The sequence below is a fragment of the Lacerta agilis genome, chromosome 2, assembly GCF_009819535.1.
Source record: "Lacerta agilis isolate rLacAgi1 chromosome 2, rLacAgi1.pri, whole genome shotgun sequence".
In the NCBI taxonomy this organism is placed as follows: Eukaryota; Metazoa; Chordata; class Lepidosauria; order Squamata; family Lacertidae; genus Lacerta; species Lacerta agilis.
Window position 1 is genome coordinate 8,348,137 of NC_046313.1, and position 20,712 is coordinate 8,368,848.

Here is a 20,712-nt window from a genome sequence, read left to right on the forward strand (position 1 = left end):
GGCAATCGGCTAGCACAGAGTTTAAAAAGAGGGAAAGTGTGGCCAAGGGAAGAAACCCCACTATTAGTTTGGATAAACATTCCACTGAGCAATAAACCATTGCAGGTCCCAGACTATCCTTGCCCAACTCCCTGCGGCTGGGGTTCATTACCACCAGCCATTGTACTGCAAGACCTGAAACCACAACTTCTGCAATGCCATTAAGTATCCTACAAAGCCATGTTGTATCAAACTGACATTATAGAGAAAAATCAGCACACCTCTCTCAAAAGCAGAAGACTTAAGGTTTATTAACTTTTTAGCGCTAGAGTCTTCCAAGCAGAAAGGTACAGATTCTATAGAAACATTAACTCTCCCCGTCATTTAAATATCAAAATACAGAGTTAAAACTCACTTCAAGTTTAAATGGGTGTCTTTTTTCTTCACAGACTGGCTAGAACACAAAAAAAGTGTTAAAGGGAAGATGAACTTCAGCAACAGATATTTGAAGTTACGAAAGTGTAAAGGGAAAAGGATTAGTAGTGATTCAGAGGAGTATCCTTCCAGTCCTAAATTTTACTTTCTCAGTTTACCTCTTGATCCATACAAGAGAGGGAAACATATTAGCCAGAAATACTAAAAAGATAAATATTTTTCTTTACTACAAAGTACAAAAATATTGAGAACAAACCCCTCTAAACAACACAGGGGCCAACTAAAGTGACCCAACATTTCCCAGCTTGGCAAGTCAGATTTTTAAAAGCCCACTGCTCACAGGTTTTCCTAACACAAAGATCCAGAAGTCTCGTAGCCCTTTCCTAGCAGAAAAGTCTGATGCAGAAAGTGTGACAACTCTTAAGTCAGGGATAGGGAACCTGTGGCCTTCCAGTTGCTGTTGACTTCCAATTCCCAACAATCCAGCTAGCATGGCCAGCTGTCAAGAAGGAAGAATGGAAGCTAGGGGCACTTGTTGGCCACCTCTGCTCTAAATCAATAGTGCTCCCTTTAGAACAATACACTTAAGAGACATAAAAGGAGCTTTAGGAACACCACTGACACAGTCAAAACTAGCTTAAAAGGAACTGCAACCATGTAAACCCCAATGTTTAGGAATCCCCACCCACAACAGGGCTGTAACTATTGCAAAATCCCATTTGCTTCCGCAAAACTTAGATTGCTGGTTAGTCTGTCTCACCGACAACAAGGAAGACAAGTGTTTCAAACCAGTACATGAGAAATGAGGTTAAGATTACTTCCCCTTCCACAATCAAATATTAGTTCCCTCTTTGGTAACAACAGTTAAGAGCACCATCCTGGGAATTATTCATTCTTTGTAGTCCAGTGGAATGAAGCACGTACAGAAACACGCCTTTTCCTAATTTTAAGGTGGAACACAGAAGCTCTCAAGAGGGTGTCCTCAAGAACCAAGGCTGGTCAGCTAAGATCAAAATAACACAAACTAGATGCTGGCAGCGTGAAGGGGGTGGGCAGAGGCTGCTCCAAAACAAGAGCCGAGGCGTCATCCAGCTATTCATGTAATAGTGTGGGAGAAGTGCTGCGTGCAGAGACATTCATATCTTCCGTTTCACCAAGAACTACAACAACCCCTCTCTGCCCTCCAAAAATACAAAAACAAAGTCCCATTGTCCTGAGGTTATACGGCAGTCGAAACCAAGCTGCTAGGATCACTGAAGTACATTAGCTGACTCAAACTGTTCTTCTCTTGAGCTACACCTACCCTAGTTGGTGGTGTGGGTACAGGCCGAGAACTGCCTTGGGTATAGGTGATATTCGCGCCACAGTCGACGTAATGGTGAGTCTCCAAGGAACTCTGAGTTATGTGGCCAATGTAGGAGATCTTCACTGAAGTCCTGAGAGGCAGAAGCAAAGAGAAGGAATCACAGCGGGGGAGAGAAAGGCTGCACCCCTTTCTACTATGCCATGCATACCGTACTATGCTAAAAATGCAGTCATTCAAAGAAGCACTGAGGCAAACATTCTTCCCCCATCTGTTCTGGGGATTTGTGTAATTTACTTTTGTCAGAGTTCAGCTTTCAAGATTTGGACTGACCCAGCAGAGAATTTTTTATTTTCTCACGCGTACACAAAACTATACTTCCTTCCAACCCACACATTTACTGGGAGACCATTTACTGGGAGTCCAATGGTCCTACAGGTCAGTGCCTAGTTAGGAATTCACACCAGAAGATTTATCGACTGATCTCAAATTTACTTCTAGCAGAGGCAAAGCAGAATGTAAGAGCGGCATACCTCATGAAAATCACCATGTTGTGCACTCTGATCTTGGGTAAAGTGCAAAAGAAACTGGAAGAGATCAAGACAAAGAAATAAATTGGCAAGAGACTTGAACAATTAAAAGGAAACACATGAAATGCGAAGTCTTGTTGTGTTAATTATATTGACAAATGACCATCTCATGACAAGTGTTTAATGAAGTGCAGTGCTCTTCAAGCTTTGATAACTTTTTGATGCCTTTTTATCTTTATTTGGGAGCTATCTGCACTTTCTAGCTTGAATAGCCTTGTGGGGCAGGTTATGCAGAGAGCTTGAGCTAGCCCAGCCATCCAGTGGGAATTCAAACCTGGGTCTCTCTTGTCCTAGCCCAACACTCTAACCACTACACCCAACTGGTCTGAGAGAGCTGGGCCTGCAGCAAAGTAGCAAGAAGGGGGAAGGGAAACCTAGGAACCAGGAGAGAGCAGTGGCATGGAAGAACCAAGGCACTACACTCAAGTGTGGCTTCTTGGTTTGTGGCGGGACCATGCAATAAAAGCTACAGTAAGTTTGGCTGGGAGGGGCATGATTCTCCACATCCTGAGAGGCAATGCTATAACACAATTGCCAGATATTACTGAGAGACCATTTCCAAAGCTTGTGCACAGATTATGCTTATCCACTGGCTCTATTGTGCAGTTGCTCCAGCAGGCATAAGACAACTACTTGAGGGAACCAAAAGATCTCTAGAAAAGCGGAAGTGGGTGGAGAGAGGTGGCAGCTACTCTGGGTTAAGTGCTGCAGAGCCTAGCTGAAGTTCAAACACAGATAAGCAAAAACCAAGTCCTTACTATACATAAGAAGATGGTCCACCCATTTCAGCCTTCACTGTGAAATTCACCTGGAAAAACAGCACAAGCAAAGGCACATTAGTTTAATAGGCCGCATCTCCTCCCTCCCCACCATAAAGGCAAGACCCCTATTGCCTTTCCAGACTGCAGTACCAGCTGGTCACTCAGTGCCTGGATACGGGTGACGTTGTTGATCTGCCGAGTTCCAACCACAGTATTCATGTACTGCACCTGGCTGGCCAAGCTGGTTACTGCTACCGAGTAGAAATTGGAGTTTCTGATCCGGAGAGTGGCCTATAAAGTAGGACAGAGGAAAAGAAATGCAGGAAGCCGATAAGATTCTTAGCACCGACCCGAAAAACTGCAGCTGCATTAAGTAATATATAGACACATTTGGGTATTACCGTGATGGCAAGGACCACAAGGGAGTTTTTCTCGTCAAACCAGACCGTAACCACTTTGATGCCATTGTCATCCACAAGGACTGAATGAGGAAAGAGAAAGAAGACCACCAGCCCCGACACCAGGAGGCAGAGCAGCACCGACACCAAAACATAGAGTTTCCTGCAGAGGACAAGACCAACAGTTTAGCCAGCTTCCCTTCCTGTGCTCAGCTCCTGCTAACAGATCCACACTTTATATGCATAAAAACATAAGGAGGACCTTGCTGGATCAGGCCAAAGGCTTCCTGTTCTTACACTGGTCAACCAGATGCCTATAGGAAGCACATCAGCAAGCAGGGCCTCAGGGTAACAGCACTCTCCTTGCTTGTGATTCCCAGCAACTAGTGAACACACCAAAGCACACCTCCATTTTGCAAAGGAAGTGAAAGGCACTGGACTAGGCAGTCACATTTAATCCATCAGTTCATCTCCACACAAAGTCCTATCATTGCAAAATTCTCCTCTCGCCCTCCCATCAGAAATAATAATTTAACCCTTCATTATACAAAAGCTCCTCAAAACATCCTTAAGATGCATCTTAGTATCTCTGGGGGCAGGCAACAGATAATACACACTTTTTTGTTCAGGATATGCATCAAGCCAGGCAGCAAAACAAAGCACTACAGCTTTCCAGCACAAAGCCTGAAATAGGAAATTATGATGCTCAGACAATGCCATCTTTGGGCTCACCCCAACAAAGCAGAGAGAGGTCCTGTACAAAGTCGGTTGCAATCTGAAGCACGACATTAGGATTTCACTCACAAGGCCTACAAATCACTGTCTCCTTCTCCCTCCCTTCAAAATCCAGCCTCTGTGGTCAAAATGGCTGTTAAAGCTGAGAATGAATTTGTAAACAGGACTTCCAGAGTTTATTTTTACACAGAAAACACAACTTGGCCAAGAACAGTTTGCTCTCCACATGAGTGGGTGCACATGTGCAAACATCTGCTGACCGAGGAAAACACTTCTAAGGAAGCAAGCACTGCTTCATGAAAGCTTCTGCCACAATGCACCTGTCAGTCTTTAAAAGTATTTAAAGACTCCTTTTGGTGGTTTGAAGGCCTTTCCACACATGAAACTTAAAGCACTTATTTCCCTAGTTCTATAAAAACCTACAGTAGCAAATCTGTGGTTTGCTCTCCTGTATCCCCAAGTTTATGAAAGAGAGGTTCAATGGCTATATAAACCTCATGTGTGAGAAAGCTTTCAATACGAATAGTTCTGTTTTGCTTCCACATCATATGTTTAAAGTGCATTCAGTCCACATGACTCCTTCACAACGAATCCAGGGAACTGTAGTTCTCCCATCACAGACCTACAGTTTCACTGCTCTTACAACTACAGTTCCCATTATCCTTTTGGAGGAAGCCATGTGCTTTAAATGTGTGTTTGGTGTGCTTTAAATCTATGGTGTGCATCTGCTAACACATCCAGCAAACTTGTTAGGACACCTGCCTTGCTAAACACCAGAAATAATGGAATTCACTTTGTAGAATGGGAACAAACTGAGTTGTATTTTTATAGGCTCTGGTTTATTCAATAAACATTTCAGGTTACAATCAAAAAGTAGTCAAGGCATTTTGTAGATTAGAGTAGTTGGGCAGATAGCAAAATGGAGGCGGTGGTGAGATATCTCCTTTCAACAGGATATTAATTCACTTCCCTGTCTATGTCCAGAACATAAAGGCAGCAAGAGAAGTTACTTACGTCCTTTGAGGTTTTAACCTCTGGTCATGGTATGGTATTAGAGCTACCAATTCGTTGACTTGCTCTAGAAGAAGAAAGCAGAAGTAATTGCCACTGCCAGAAGCTCTCAGTCTTATAGGCTTGTTTTCAATGTACAGATATGCACCTCACAGTTTTTTAAGGTCAGCCTGAGAACTGTGGAATCTGGGTTTCCATGTGAAAAAGTCCTAAATAACTTACTTGAATTTTCTGTGAATTATCAATAGGACTGAGAAGTGAACAACTCTACAATGACAATATAGTGGGATGGGGTAGGTGTTACCTAAGCTGTTAAAAAAAAAACAGGATGATATGATAACTCATACTCAACAAAACTCATCAAGAAGGCTGATCGCTGAAGAATTGATGCTTTTGAATTATGGTGCTGGAGGAGACTCTTGAGAGTCCCATGGACTGCAAAAAGATCAAACCTATCCATTCTCAAGGAAATCAGCCCTGAGTGCTCACTAGAAGGACAGATCCTGAAGTTCAGTACTTTGGCCACCTCATGAGAAGAGAAGACTCCCTGGAAAAGACCCTGATGTTGGGAAAGATGGAGGGCACAAGGAGAAGGGGACGACAGAGGATGAGATGGTTGGACAGTGTTCTCGAAGCTACTAACATGAGTTTGGCCAAACTGCGGGAGGCAGTGAAGGATAGGCGTGCCTGGCGTGCTCTGGTCCATGGGGTCACGAAGAGTCGGACACGACTGAACAACAACAACTCAACAAAACAGACTGGTTTCAAGTCCACCTTGGGAAATTTAAGTAAAATAAACAAACAAGATTGGGAAGGGGAACCTGAGGCCCTCCAGATATTATTGGACTACCACTCCCATCCCCTGTGGCCACTGGCCAAGCTTGTTGGGGCTGATGAGAGTTCGAATCCAACAATATCTAGGGGCAACAGGTTGTACACCCCTGTATAGGGTAGAAACAGAAATAAATGTAACTTGAACAAAATTATACACTTGTGGCAGACATGAGTCTAGAATCAAGACTGTGCCACTGATCTAGACCCTCACTCCACAGAATCTTCCAAGTTTGCCACACCACAGGCAGGCAACATCAGGTCTGCAGGGTGAAATTCAGTCTGTCCAAGCTCACCTCTGAGAAACGAGGTGCAAAACACGTCACCATGTGACTGTTACGTATTTATAAAGGACATACCGTATTTTTCGTTCCATAAGACACACTTTTTTCTCCTAAAAAGTAAGGGAAAATATCTGGGTGTCTTATGGAGCGAATGGTGGTCCCTGGAGCTGAACTGTCCAGGGGCCAAAACCAGATCGTGCTTTTTATTTTACAAAGAGAAATGGGGGTGTTGAAAGGAGCTGATCCTCAAAAACAGGGCTTTTCCCTTTGCAAAAAAGCTGCAAAACTTAGCTGATCCTCAAAAAAAGCAGGGCTTTTCCCTTTGCAAAAAAAGCTGCAAAACTTTTAAGCTGATCCTCAAAAAACAGGGCTTTTAGAGGAGGAAAACCAGAAAAATATTTTTTTTCTTGTTTCCTCCTCTAAAAACGAGGTGACCCTATGGTCTGGTGCGCCCTATGGAGCGAAAAATACGGTAAACTACAAGTGGCAGGGAAATCACAAGGTGTGTGGGGGGGGGGAGACAGGGAAGATCCTATGGGATGAAACATGCTTTCAAAACCAATGGGAGCTGAAGCTTGTTATGGAATCCACTGACAACAGCAGATTGCAAAACTGTATAGCAGGATTCTCTAGCTTCCAACAGCCCTCACTTATTAGGCATGACTGGTGTGCAACAACAGCAAGTTGTGTGAATCGATTCCTGCAGGACAAAGAATTGGCTTACTCCACACAAATCCAGATAGATCAAAGTAGTAAGCCACAACATACACAGAGGAAGCTCTCCAGGCCATTGGCCGGCCTGACCCAAGAGGAACTTCTCAAGTACAGTTATTGCACAGCCCAAGGTGAGATGGTAGGAAATGCTAAAAGACAGGATTTGCAGGAGTAGGAAAAGGCAGTTTAGGATGCCATTAAGGTATGGCCTAGTAGTGCAAAAAACTCACTGTCCTCTGGAAATAAGATAGCAGGCTAAGGTATACAGAGCCAGAATTACCTGTTGGGATGCAGCCAGTGCCTTGGCAGGAGGGGCAGGTGATGCTGTCTCGCCCAGTGAATTCAACATAGGGAAACCTAGCAATGTCTTCCTCCCGATCCTTGTTATCTAGCAAATCGTTGTCCTCTTCTTTCTGTCGTCGCCTGGAGGAGTAGGAACTGGTGCCGACAGACTGCAAAGACCCCATTGCATCAGGTTTTTTGGGGGAAGGAGGGGGTTCCTAACGTGTCCTTAAATGGTGAAACAGAGGACAAATGTTGACATAAAAAGCATTATCTCTCCCACCCCAGGTTAATCCGCTTCAGAAAAGGACACCATCAGTGTCAGATGTAATCCAAAAGAAAAGGTTAGAATTCTGCACCAAGATGGTGATGGGGAATTGAAAGAATTCGGCAACCTGCATATAATCTACATTTTTGCACTGTAGCGGAGGTGGTGCTGCTTGCTCCTCCTCCACCCCCCGCTTCCTGGTAAAGCAGGGTTTGGTGTGGAGGGGGGAGGCAGCTTCTCCGCTGTAGCGGCAGCGGAGATGTTGCTGGATCCTCCCCGCACCTCCGTTTGCAAAAACAGGCTTGTTTTTGCGAACGGAGGCTGTGGGGAGGATCCAGCAGCATCTGCTCCGCTCCCTGCTCCCTCCCCCGCCCCTGCCAACACCGGAGAAAGTGGGGGGGTGGAGAAAGGGGGAGCCCGACAGCATCACTACTGGGCTGCCCCTTCCTCCCCCACCCCCTTCGCCGGACTGGTCCCAGCCTTTTAGAGGACGAAAACCAGAAAAATATTTTTTTTCCCTGGTTTTCCCCCTTTAAAAAATAGGTGCGTCTTGTGGTCCGGAGCGTCTTATGAACCGAAAAATACGGTAGTCCAGCAACATGGGGGTGGGCGGGCACAAGTTCCTCGCCCCCTCACCTGAAGTAAGGCACGCATGAATGTGAGACGACTTTCCCCAACTGTTACATTTAAACTATGGAACTTTTAAAGGATTTTTTTATTTAAATAGGATATTTTTTTAATTTAAAAAATCCCCCACTGGGTTCCAACAACTGCACTAACACTTAACTGTGCAGAATATGCACCTGAATGTAGAAGCAAATCCAAAGGGGTGGTGGTGGAAATAATAACTGGGATCTATAAGTCCTTGAAGCGCTTGCCAGTCAACTAAAAAGAGTTCACTGGTTCCAGGCCCTTCTTCCCAGGGCTCGTCTGACATTGTCTAAACAAGAAAGCCTCTAACCACATTAGTTAACAAATATGGATACATATGCTATAATGTTATTGTTTTAGTTAAATAAATTGTTTAAATTATTAAGGAAATTATTTATTTATTTATTTTTATCCTTCCAATAAAGTACAGCAGAAAAGTTGTCTAAATATAAACAGTTAATTTATTAAACCTCACAATAATTTCATAATTATGTCTATGTATTTCTAATAGTATAACCAAATCAGTAATTTTTGATATAACTGTAAAAACTACTCTAAAAATTTATTATTCCAAAAGAGAAACCTTCATCTGGTTGTAAATATTCAGATTATACCAGCAAGAATGAGTCTGTAGAAATTGATTTAAATCAAGTCTTACTGACCAGTGATTTAAATCATGATTTAAATCTATTTGATTTAAATCAACTCCACCCTGGTGGTATTGTTCTTAAAATGTGTTGTGGTGAGACATCTTAAGAGCCACCCAAAGACAAGACAGGGAAACATGTTTTAATAAATAAAACAAACAAGAACTAAGCTCTAGTTGTGGACATAACCTTAAAAGAAGCATACCCATGTCTGAAAAACAATAGCGCTATTTTTTGGACAGATAAAGAGAATGTGCACTGGTTGGGAGATGTTGGAAGAACAAACTTTAAACACGTAATACAAAGAAAAACACGTAAAATCAAGACCAGCCCCTTCACCACTCAAGATGGGCAAAAAAGAAGAGGAGAAAGGGGTCACTAAGCAAGACCAGAAACACTCATAACAGTATCTAATTATACTTCTCCTAGAAAGTGAGGAAATCCAAGTTCCCCAAGCACAAGCCACATTCCCCCCCACTTAAACCCACTGCTTCTTCTTACCCCCCACCCACCCACAAAGTAGCTCTGCTCAAGAGCAACTCTCTCATGGCCCTGACCTATTTCTCCTACTGGGCCTCTCTACCCCATTTCTCTACAAGTAGCTCCCTCCCCACCTGCCCCAAGACAAAAACATTATTTACTAGCAAGATGAATGTCATTAGGACAATGCGTGACTGTGGGGATGACTGCAATACTGTCATTGTGGGTCAGGCCATTCAGCAGGAGGAATGAAAGGCCTTGGATCACACTGTAACACTGCCCTTCCTCCCATATACAGCATTTTTTATCCCCCAACAAAGATGGGATTATTCATTATTATTTCACATGGGGGAGTGCATTCGGGGACACCACTGGATTGGGCCCTAAGACTTGGGTCACACTAGTGTATGACAGAATATTGAGAGAAAATGTTGAGGACAATCCTTTTTTACAGATTAAGTTCATGTTTTCACATTCCTGGTAATTCAAGTAGGATACCTGGCCATTTTAAAAGGCCCTCAAGTGCACCTTACAACACTTAAAAATTAACAGAACCAACCAACCAAAAACAGAAAATGCGTAGGGCACCTCCAGGCTATGTTTTTTGCTTGTTTTGGGGCATGTTCTGCAATATGTCACTGAAGCAATAACAGAACATCAGTACAGTGGTATCTTGGTTTAAGAACTTAATCCATTCCGGAAGTCCGTTCTTAAACCAAGGCGTGCTTTCCCATAGCAGCGGGGAACTCAATTTACAAATGGAACACACTCAACAGGAAGCGGAACATGTTCTGCTTCCAAGGTAAAGTTCACAAACCAAAAGACCTCCTTCCAGGTTTGCAGCATTCTTAATCCAAGTTGTTCATAAACTAAGCTGTTCTTAAACCAAGGTGCCACTGTAGTGGGTTTAGACTGGACCATCCACCCATCATTCTGCTTTATAAATTGTTCTGTGATGCTTCCCCAGTGTTACTGCATTACTGCCATTTGGAGAGGTACTTTTGAACTATAATTCAACAAGAGTGGGACCAAAAAAAAAAAGCCAGGACATTTATGGCATTAAAACTTACAGAATTTCAGGAGGAAGTTAAAGGACATGCACTGGCAGAAAACCAAGTTGTATGCCCAGAACTTTTGCACGTACAAAAAGTACCAAAAAACAGATCACATTGACCACCTGGATACCATCATGAGCACAGATCATGAATGCAAACTAAAAAGGGCATCTGGGAGGGCCCATAATCAAACACAACAGCATCTCAGCAACTTAAAAGCTGCATCAGCAGCACAAACAGAAGTCAGGAGAGAGCTATTCCACACCTAAAGGTAAAGGTAGAGCAACCCCTGACCATTAGGTCCAGTCGTGTCCGGCTCTGGGGTTGCGGCGCTCATCTTGTGTCACTGGCCGAGGGAGCCGGCGTACAGCTTCCGGGTCATGTGGCCAGCATGACAAAGCCGCTTCTGGCGAACCAGAGCAGTGCATGGAAATGCCGTTTACCTTCCCGCCAGAGCGATACCTATTTATCTACTTGCACTTTGACATGCTTTCGAACTGCTAGGTGGGCAGGAGCTGGGACCAAGCAACAGGAGCTCACCCCATCGCAGGGATTCAAACCGCCGACCTTCTGATCAGCAAGCCCTAGGCTCTGTGGTTTAACCCGCAGTGCCACCTGGGTCCACACCTAAGGCATGACAAAACAACACAGCCTTTACAAGCAGTGGAAATACAGGTGGTGGGGGGCCAAACAAATATTCAGGAGAGAATTCCACAAATGAAGAAGACCTTGTCCTATGCGGACTCCAGCCACACCTCTCATGGTCGTGAAACAGAGAACAACTTCCACTGAGGACCACAATAGACAGGCAGGATCATACATTCACCTTTCTACAAGGACCACTCACTTCATGCTTACCTCCACCTTACAGTGAAGAGGCACTGAAAAGTAACCGAATGATGCCATCACGCAACCGCATGCAGAGAGGTGGCAGGATTATCATCTCACCCCTGGCAAAGAGACCAACTGAAAGGAGGCAAGACCCATATAGTGAATCATGCACTGCAGAGACACAACAGACGGCCTTTTTCATGGATGGGTAAAACTTTACTTCTCATGGCACACAAGCAGTTTTCTCACAACACGTGGCTTTAGAATCACTAAAGCAGATAGCAAGACTAATTGAGATACTTCACCTGGCGGGTTCACAGCCAAAAACTGGGGAACAGAAACATGCTGGATAGGCTGTGCAAAGGCAGAACCACCATTTAATTTCTTTTTAAAAGGGGGGGGGGTGTTAGTTTCAAACAATGAGATGGAGGAGGAGAAAGAGAGTGGGGAGAGAAGACAAAGGTAGAAAGATGGCCATATATAGAATCATAAGGGACCACAAGGGTCAATCTAGTCCAACCCCTTGAAATGCAGGAATCTTTTGCCTCAACGTGGGGCTCGAACCCATGACCCTGAGATTAAGATTCGTGTAACAGATCTATTCCTAAAAAATAATAATTGAGGCTAGTCTCATAGCTGATAAGGTTAAAAGACTATTGGGATAGATACTAGAAAAAAGGCAGTGGGGTGTAAGAGTTAAGAGTCAAAACAAAATCGAAAATTCTTTCTAGTAGCACCTTAGAGACCAACTGAGTTTGTTCATGGTATGAGCTTTCGTGTGCATGCACACTTCTTCAGATACACTGAAACAGAAGTCACCAGATCCTTAAATATAGTGGGGGAGTGGGGAGGGGTATTACTCAGAAGGGTGGTGGGAATGGGTGATAGGCTGATAAGTGTGGAAAACCTGTTGACGACTCTAAAAGGCTGCAATTAGTCTTGCAGGGAAAGGCAAGACTAATTGCAGCCGTTTAGAGTCGTCAACTGGTGACTTCTGTTTCAGTGTATCTGAAGAAGTGTGCATGCACACGAAAGCTCATACCAGGAACAAACTCAGTTGGTCTCTAAGGTGCTACTAGAAAGAATTTTCGATTTTGTTTTGACTATGGCAGACCAACACGGCTACCCACCTGTAACTAGAGTTAAGAGTGTCAAACTAGCGCTCAAGGGCTCTTGGCCAGCCAGCCCCACCCGCCACTGCCCCTCTCTAAGCAAAGTCTACCTCACAAGGGTGTTGTGGGAATAAAATAAAAATATGTGAGAATGGTGGGGGGCGGGAGCGCCGGCCACGCCACCACCCTGAGCTCCTTGAAGGAAAATGGAGAGGTATTTATTTATTTCATAAAACTAATACACCGCCTGACTGCGAAACGACGACCCCAAAGCAGCTTACGAAAGATAAAACGGTGAAATGGAGAGAGAGAGAGAAACTATACAAAAGTTAAAACGCTGAACCCTATTAAAAACCACCTCAACTTTCTAAGCATTTGGGGCCGGGGGTAGGCTGCTCTCGTCGAAACAGCAGGCGCTGAAAATGAATCTTAAAACCGCTTCGCCTCAGCTGAGGAAGACCCCGACCCGCTTCGGGCCACCCTCCCTTCCCTCTCCCGCTTCACACGTTCACCCTCCCCCAAAAGGACTTCCACCGCCCCACGCACGGTCACCTCTGGGCCGAAACCGCCGCAGCTCCGGCCTCACCGGCGGCTCCTCAACATCTGCTGAAGCCGCTTAGCGTCGCTACGACTCCCAGCAGATGAGGGAGGGGGCGGTGCCGAGAGGAAGCCACGCCCCCTCCTTTCCTCGCCCCCGCCCGGAGCCGCAATACGTAATAGAAACAGGTGCGTTTTCAAGCCCGCCCCATACGACAAGCTGCTCACCTCCCCGTGCGCAAGGCGGGGCCGGTGGTGGGCGGGCCCAGCCGAGCGCGGCGTACGTACGTGACACACGAGCGCGCGTGCGTAGCCCTAGCAACGGCGTCGGCCCGTATCACGTGGAGTACGCGCAGGTGCGAGGACGCGCTGGGACGCAGAAGCTACGGCCTCCCACAATTGAGCGCTGTTGGTTTAACTGCGCATGTGCGAACAATCTGTCTGTTGAGAGGGGCGTGTCTGTCTGAAAGGGGCCGGCCCGCCTGTGAAGCAAAATAAGGCGACCGCAGGAGGCGCTGGGGCAGCAGATTTCAATACAGTATAGCTCTTTATTGAATCATTCTAGCCCATTATTTCCCCCCTTGTTCCATGTAGATCAGTGTTGCCCAAACTTGGGTTCCCAGCTGATTTTGGACTACAATTCCCATCATCCCTGACCACTGGTCTTGCTAGCTAGGCATGATGGGAGTTGTAGTCCAAAAACAGCGACCCAAGTTTAGGAAACGCTGGTGCATATTTTCACTCGCCCCTCCTTCCTTGGCGGTGGCGGGGGGAACCATATTGTGGTTCGCTTCAGCTGCCCAAACTGTCTTGGGCTAGCCCTGTATCTGAATACAGATTGACACCAATTTGCTCCATTTCCATCAATTCAGTTTAATCACACACACACACACACACACACACGTGGTTCATATGAATTTAATTCCACAGTAGTAAGCATTCTGTTGCATGAGCTGTAAAAGACCCAGTTGAATCAATTAATTCTACAATGAGAGCAGACTCTTTAAATTCACTCGGTCTCCTCTAAGCATGGCTATATCCAAATCCAGCCTATTCCCTTTTAATGGGCTGCTTACCCTTCCTGGTTCTGGGAGAAATCCTAAATCCACCCATCCCCTGTTGAATCCCACTGACCTTCACCTCCAAAGTGAAGGTGTGTAACACTACAATCCCATGTCTACTCAGAAGCAACCCACTGAGCTCCATGGGCTTTGCTCCCATGACTGGGGAGAGTATTGCAACCTAAGATTAAGACAAATAAATCACTTATTGTGTGGAAATGAGGTGGTAGAGCTGGGGCTGCACCACTCCACTTCACAATAAGCAATCTATGATTCTTTGGAAGGTTTTAAGCCAAGGTTGGATGGCCATCTATCATGTATGACTTAGTTGAGATTCCTGCATTGCAGGGGGTTGGAATAGCTTGGGATCCCTTCCAACTCTATATTCTATTACTGTAGTCTACTCCATGATTCTACCGGTATGTTTACTCAGAAATAAGACCCACTAAGTTCACTGGATGTCTGCACTTACATCCTTAGGCCTCTTATGCATTGTTGTTGTTCAGTCGTTCAGTCGTGTCCGACTCTTCATGACCCCATGGACCAGAGCACACCAGGCATGCCTATCCTTCACAGCCTCCCACAGTTTGGCCAAACTCATGCTAGTCGCTTCGAGAACACTGTCCAACCATCTCATCCTCTGTCATCCCCTTCTCCTTGTGCCCTCCATCTTTCCCAACATCAGGGTCTTTTCTAGGGAGTCTTCCCTTCCCATGAGGTGGCCAAAGTACTGGAGCCTCAGCTTCATGATCTGTCCTTCCAGTGAGCACTCAGGGCTGATTTCTTTAAGGATGGATAAGCATGTGAAAGTGCAAGTAGTTAAATAGGTACCACTCCGGCAGGAAGGTAAACGGCGTTTCCGTGCGCTGCTCTGGTTCGCCAGAAGCCGCTTAGTCATGCTGGCCACATGACCCGGAAAAACTGTCTGCGGACAAACACTGACTCCCTCGGCCTATAGAGCGAGATGAGCGCCGCAATCTCAGAGTCGTTCACGACTGGACTTAACTGTCAGGGGTACCTTTACCTTTACCTTCAAGCTCTTCCTAACTTACATCTTATTTCATTGGGAGAAAGGTTTGAGGAAGGTTGGTTCTTTGCTTTTGCTTTCTGAGGTTGTTAAACTTCTATAAATTGCCCTGTTGCCAATGTCAACAGTCTATTATCCCCATACTGTACATTGCAAGTGTTATAATTGAGAGTGCCTTACAACAGCTCAAACTTCAAAAGGCAGGTTGGAGACAAGGCCAAGGCTGGCTTGGATTACAAAATCCCTTGGAGGCTCCAATAATCTCTCGACTAAATGCCATTTGGAAATTTCCTGAACAAAGCTCTTTAAGCTTAATTTGGTTTCTTGGAGTCAGGTTGGTTAATAGCTAAAATGATCAGGATGTTAGATCTTCTACCTGGTCAATCTTTTGACAAAAGTTGATGTTTTGAAAAAATTGGTTCTTCAATAAAGCAATTAGTTACAGAGCTCTCAAAACCAGGAGCTATACTGAAGAACTGTAAGCTCTAAAATAAGAAACAGAAGATTCTCAAACTATTGGGACTGTGTAGCTACAGATGCTGTTCCTTATTGGCTGTTCTTTTCATTCTACAACTGCAGGTTCTTGAGAGTTGTGTCAATGAATTATCAGACTCCTTTTCTGATTATCTGGAAGAAATATTTCTATATTTGTTTCACTTCATATATATAGTAGGTTCATTTTAGTTGTTCAAAAATCTTAGACTAACTTTGTTTTGTTTTCAAATTCAGACATGTATGATTAGCAGTATTAATCAACACCTTAGAACTTTTTAAGGTTCGAAGCACAAACTACTGATTTTGACAAATATCTGTGAGAGAATCTATTTTTTGTTTTTAACCTAACTGTAATAAGAACAGATTCCAGAGAGGAGGCTGGTAATAATTTAAAATAAAGAAAGAAGCTTCACATTTTGTGTTTTTCATCCCCCCCCCACCCCCCACCCGCAAGGCACCCGTTTTGGAAAGTTGAACTTAGCAGCTTTGGGGAGAGGAGTGGAAGTAGCTAGCCATGCCTAGGGCACAAAATAGCCGGACACCAGCACATGGCCCACAAACACAAAAAGGAAAAACATCAGTGGGGTACACGCCAGCTGGGTAAGCACAGTTTCTACTGAGAGCTCCTCACCCAAGCTGAGAAGGACTCCTGTGCTCTTCTGTGCAAGGCTAAGTGCAGCATGTCAGTCTTTTGTGACATTGAGGCACATGTCAGAGGCACATATGACAGAGATGTAGCTGGTGAGTTGTTGCTTGACCGAGGGGGAGAGGACAGCAGAATGGGGGGCTCCTGCAGCTCCTCCCAAACACACTCCCACCATCCAACTATACATTCAAGTTCCAGAGATTGCTTCTGCAGGTTCAGGTGAGTCAAATCTATGGACGGTATTGACACGCACAGGGGGCAGAAAAAAAGTTTAAAGATTCTGTCCCACGACTTGTAGGGCTGGGCAATAGTCCATATCGCCATTTCGGTTTCATAATATTTGACCGGGCAATATATTGCGAATCATGGAGTGTGAGTGTGTTTGTGTGTGTTGTGCAAAAATCACAATGTGGGGGAAACTGTGAAGCCAGCCAATGCCTCTACATAGGTCCATCCTTATTTCGGATTTTGCCATATATATCAGTATATTGTGATATTTAGCTGGTGATATATATGGGCGATGTTGAAAATCAGATATTGCCCAGCCCTAGTGACTAGGCATTTGGCTTGTTGAAATTCGTCATGGTGATCCACTACTGCTTTAACGGAGGTCTCGGAATAAGTAGATTTCTTGCTGTTCTCCTGCGCTCCCTGCCTCACACCCTGGTGCGTGTGCCGTCCTCCCAAGCTCTGCACACTATTTCATATTTGGTTGTGCATTGCATTAGTGTAAAGATGATAGTATGTTGGCAGGGGGAACTAGTCTGGCTGGTGTGGGACCAAGGCACCTACCTATGTGTTCTTTCCGTCTGTCGATCCTTGCTATCTGACAGATCAAGAAGGCTTTTAAGTAAGTTGGTTACAAATGACACTGCACTGTGTCCCTTCGCAACATCCCCCAAAGGCAAATTCTTATAGTAACTTTGCCCTTGTAAATGAGTGGTTTTTGCTGGGAAAGAGTCCAGCTTCTTGCTGCTGTGACATGGTATCTGTACTACGACTTCAGTGCCTGATACTCACCATTTCACCCCCTGCACCAAGGCATTCCCACACTTTACTAATGCTCTCAAGCTCCACCAACCTGGAAGCTTCCTGCTTTCCTCTTAGGGACATTGCCTCTTGAACAACTGCTTCCCGCCTGTTTTTTGGAGCCTTTGTCAATTTCAATGAATTGTGCACGCTTGCTACCTTAATGCCTGCAGGCTCAGTCTTGGCTGTCATTATTGAGTGGTGCCAAAACAGCTGGTTGCATGGACCCCCATGGAGCAGATTGCTACAATCTTGAATTGAGATTAATTTTTCCACATCTCTTCCCTTTAAAGTCTTCCTTTGTTTGCTTGTGGTCCACATCATTGGGGCGTCTAAGATTGCTTTTTAAAACAAATTTATTAGCTAATAGATTGGGAAATTTAGCCAAATACAGTGGTACTTCGGGGCTAATAACTTATTTGGTTCTGGAGGTCCGTTCTTAACCTGAAACTGTTCTTAACCTGAGGTACCACTTTAGCTAATGTACGATTTCTGTTCTTATCCTGATGCAAAATTCTTAACCCGAGGTAATATTTATGGGTTAGTGGAGTCTGTAACCTGAAGCATCTGTAGCCTGAAGAGTCTCTAACCCGAGGTACCACTGTATCATAGTAAACCACAACAAAACCCCTAATTTCCTGTTCCTATAATCACATTAGATACTACTAAAGCAGGCATGTCCAACAGGTAGATCAGGGGTCCCCAAACTGAGGCCCGGGGGCCAGATGGAGCCCAATCGCCTTCTAAATGCAGCCCGCGGTCAGTCCAGGAATCAGCGTGTTTTTACATGAGTAGAATGTGTCCTTTTCTTTAAAATGCATCTCTGGGTTATTTGTGGGGCATAGGAATGTGTTCATATTTTTTTTCAAAATACAGTCCGGCCCCCCACAAGGTCTGAGGGACAGTGGACCGGCCCCCTGCTGAAAAGGTTTGCTGACCCCTGAGATAGATCGTGATCTACCGGTACATCACTGGACGTCTGTGGTAGATCACTAGTAGATCATTGGTTCCTCTCAAAGAAGCTGAACAACTGTGAACCCCCTTAAAAAAGCTCAACATTTTACCTCCTCCCTGAAAAAACTCAACAACTTTGACCTGAACCCCCGAAAAGGGGGTAGATCATTACCAGTTTTTAACTTTGTGAGTAGATCGCAGTCTCTTGGGAGTTGGCCACCCCTGTACTAAAGCATGCAATGAGGATCAATGGACAAATGTACTGGAGTTAATTTCAAAATATGGAACATAATCTGTTAGGAATATGATAAAAAATAGGAATTTCTATTGATGATATCCTATAACATTAAAACGAATACAAATGCCAAATTTGTATATTTATTCAAGGGACTACCAATACAACACTCCTCCAGAGAAATGAAAGAGCTCACAAATAATGGAAATATATGAGTACACTCAGGAAAGAAATACAGAAGAGGAACAAGCTAATGGGAACAAGGACACAAATGCTGGAGGACACGTAAAAGAGGCCTCCTTTTGATTCCCTTCAACAGTAAAGAGTAAATTATCAGATCAGGATCCACGCAGATCGCTATCCCCAACCAGCCCGCCCACCCACTGCTTGGTCTTCACAATTCGGGCTTCTGGAAGGGGAAATGCTGGTATGCGAAGGGTGTGGGTGTGTATGGAGCGATCTGCGTGGATCTGGAACTGTTGGTTTACTGTTCCCTGTTGATGGGAATCACCTGTATAATGGTACATTGAGGGACGTCGGGTGGCATTTGGATTGCATGGCTTTCCTCAATCTTTGCGCAGGATTCCTCTCGCATGACATTTTCTGCAAGGCTATCTGCCACTGCACAAGATTCCTCCTCAACTACCAGATCCAGCACAGAACCACACTTTGAACAAGTGGTTTGACTCTCACTTCTTTTCGCACTTCCTGGAGTATGAACCACAACAGTTCCTTTTTGACATGTATCTGTTGAAGTGGTCTTGACGCAAAATGTCTCCATCGCAACAAATGCTGCACTCAGCAGCTGGAAGCCCGCAGCGATAAAGCCTAAATAAATAGAAGATCCAATATGCTGCTTGCTGGGAAATGGAGGCAATCCTAAATTATCGGGGAAGTAGATTTCCCAATTTTGCATGACAGCAGTCATGTTCCAAGTGACAGAAATCAGGACAAGTAACCCTGCAATTAAGTTCAGGAAAGCCCCAAGCTTAAAAAAGATTAAGACAAAATCCTTGTGTTTTTTGGGCTTCAACACATTGAACAAGGCAAATGATATTACTCCTAGAGCTGCTGAACTCATAATGGAAGCTAATGCCATTAAGTCCTGAGCCATAAAAATTTCCCTTGGCAGGGTTGGATATCGCTCATTGAGCTCTTCACAATGCCAAAAAGAGTTGCCGTCATTTGAAGGGTCTCTCCGAAAACAGACAGACCAGATTCCAATCCAAACATTGCCAGAGGCGATCCCTGTGATGTTTTCTACACGCCACACTCTCCAGTTCACACTGGCTGTTGTTGCAATGCACATAATCCAGGCCAAAATACCCAGCAAGTACGCACACAACTGGAGGCAAGACACGAAGCTCAGCCATTTCACCACCAGAGAGCCTTCTTTCAACCGCAATGGGGTTTTGGAGAGGAGAGGAACCAGGGAGACATTGGCAGGCATCCTGGAAACAAAAGAGAAGACAACATGCAGTGAGGGAGGGGATAAAAAGCATGTCTGGGTACAGTATTGAAGAACACCCTCCCACCTGCATTCTTCCTTCCATGCACAGAAAGAAGCAGCAAAAGAAAGGGTTCCCCTGCTCTCTCCCACCCCTGGTTAGGTATAGACATCTGATCCAGAGAAGCCGAAACACATACAGTACTTTCTGTCACCACACTCATGGGCGTACCCGGGGGGGCAGCTGCCCCCCCCAGAAGTAAAAGATAAATAAATTGTTATTGACAGCCTAAAAGGAAAAAAAAAAGCTCTCCTCCTGTTAAAAGCTCAACAACTGGTCTTTCTCCCCCTCCCAAAATCTCAATAACAATTGAGCTCTTGCGCTCTTGCTGAGGCACAGTTGGCCACTGTATGTGTGTGTGTAAACTGTGTTTCCGCGGGCTGCTCTGGTTTGCCAGAAGCGGCTTAGTCATGCTGGCTACATGACCCGGGAGCTGTCTGCGGACAAACGCTGGCTCCCTTGGCCTATGGAGCGAGATGAGCTCGCAACCCCAGAGTCATCCGCGAATGGACCTAACTGTCAGGGGTACCTTTACCTTTACGTTTTACTGCAGCTATCCTTTTCCACAGAGCATAAACACAACTGATAGCATAGTGAAACATGTTTAATCCATAAACTTACATGTCAGGAATAGAGCAGGTATTTGCTAGGTGCTCCTGGGCCTCAAGAAGACTGAGCTGTTGTCCACTGGGCTGACGTTCGCCTGAGCAGCCGGCCACAGCAGCAACTGCTCTGCAGAATTCTTAGGTCAGTTACAGTCCAGTTAGAATCCTGACAACAAGACAAATCATAACTCCAGGGTACTGGTCATTTGGAACATCAGGAAAGTGGGAAACGGGAGGGTACTCAGTTC

The 20,712-nt window shown here is 45.0% G+C and overlaps 1 protein-coding gene across 1 annotated transcript; it reads right to left on the reverse strand.

Moving 5' to 3' along the window:
• Positions 1 to 265: 265 nt before the first annotated feature.
• Positions 266 to 12,996, reverse strand: TMEM106C (transmembrane protein 106C). Its single transcript, XM_033138477.1, has 8 exons — positions 12,920 to 12,996; positions 7,322 to 7,551; positions 5,216 to 5,279; positions 3,470 to 3,629; positions 3,219 to 3,359; positions 3,066 to 3,115; positions 2,251 to 2,304; positions 266 to 1,850 (listed from the first exon to the last, which is right to left on the reverse strand). Exons 2-8 carry the CDS (start codon positions 7,506 to 7,508, stop codon positions 1,634 to 1,636), a joined length of 873 nt encoding a protein of 290 aa, XP_032994368.1. The 5' UTR covers positions 7,509 to 7,551; positions 12,920 to 12,996; the 3' UTR covers positions 266 to 1,633.
• Positions 12,997 to 20,712: the final 7,716 nt, after the last annotated feature.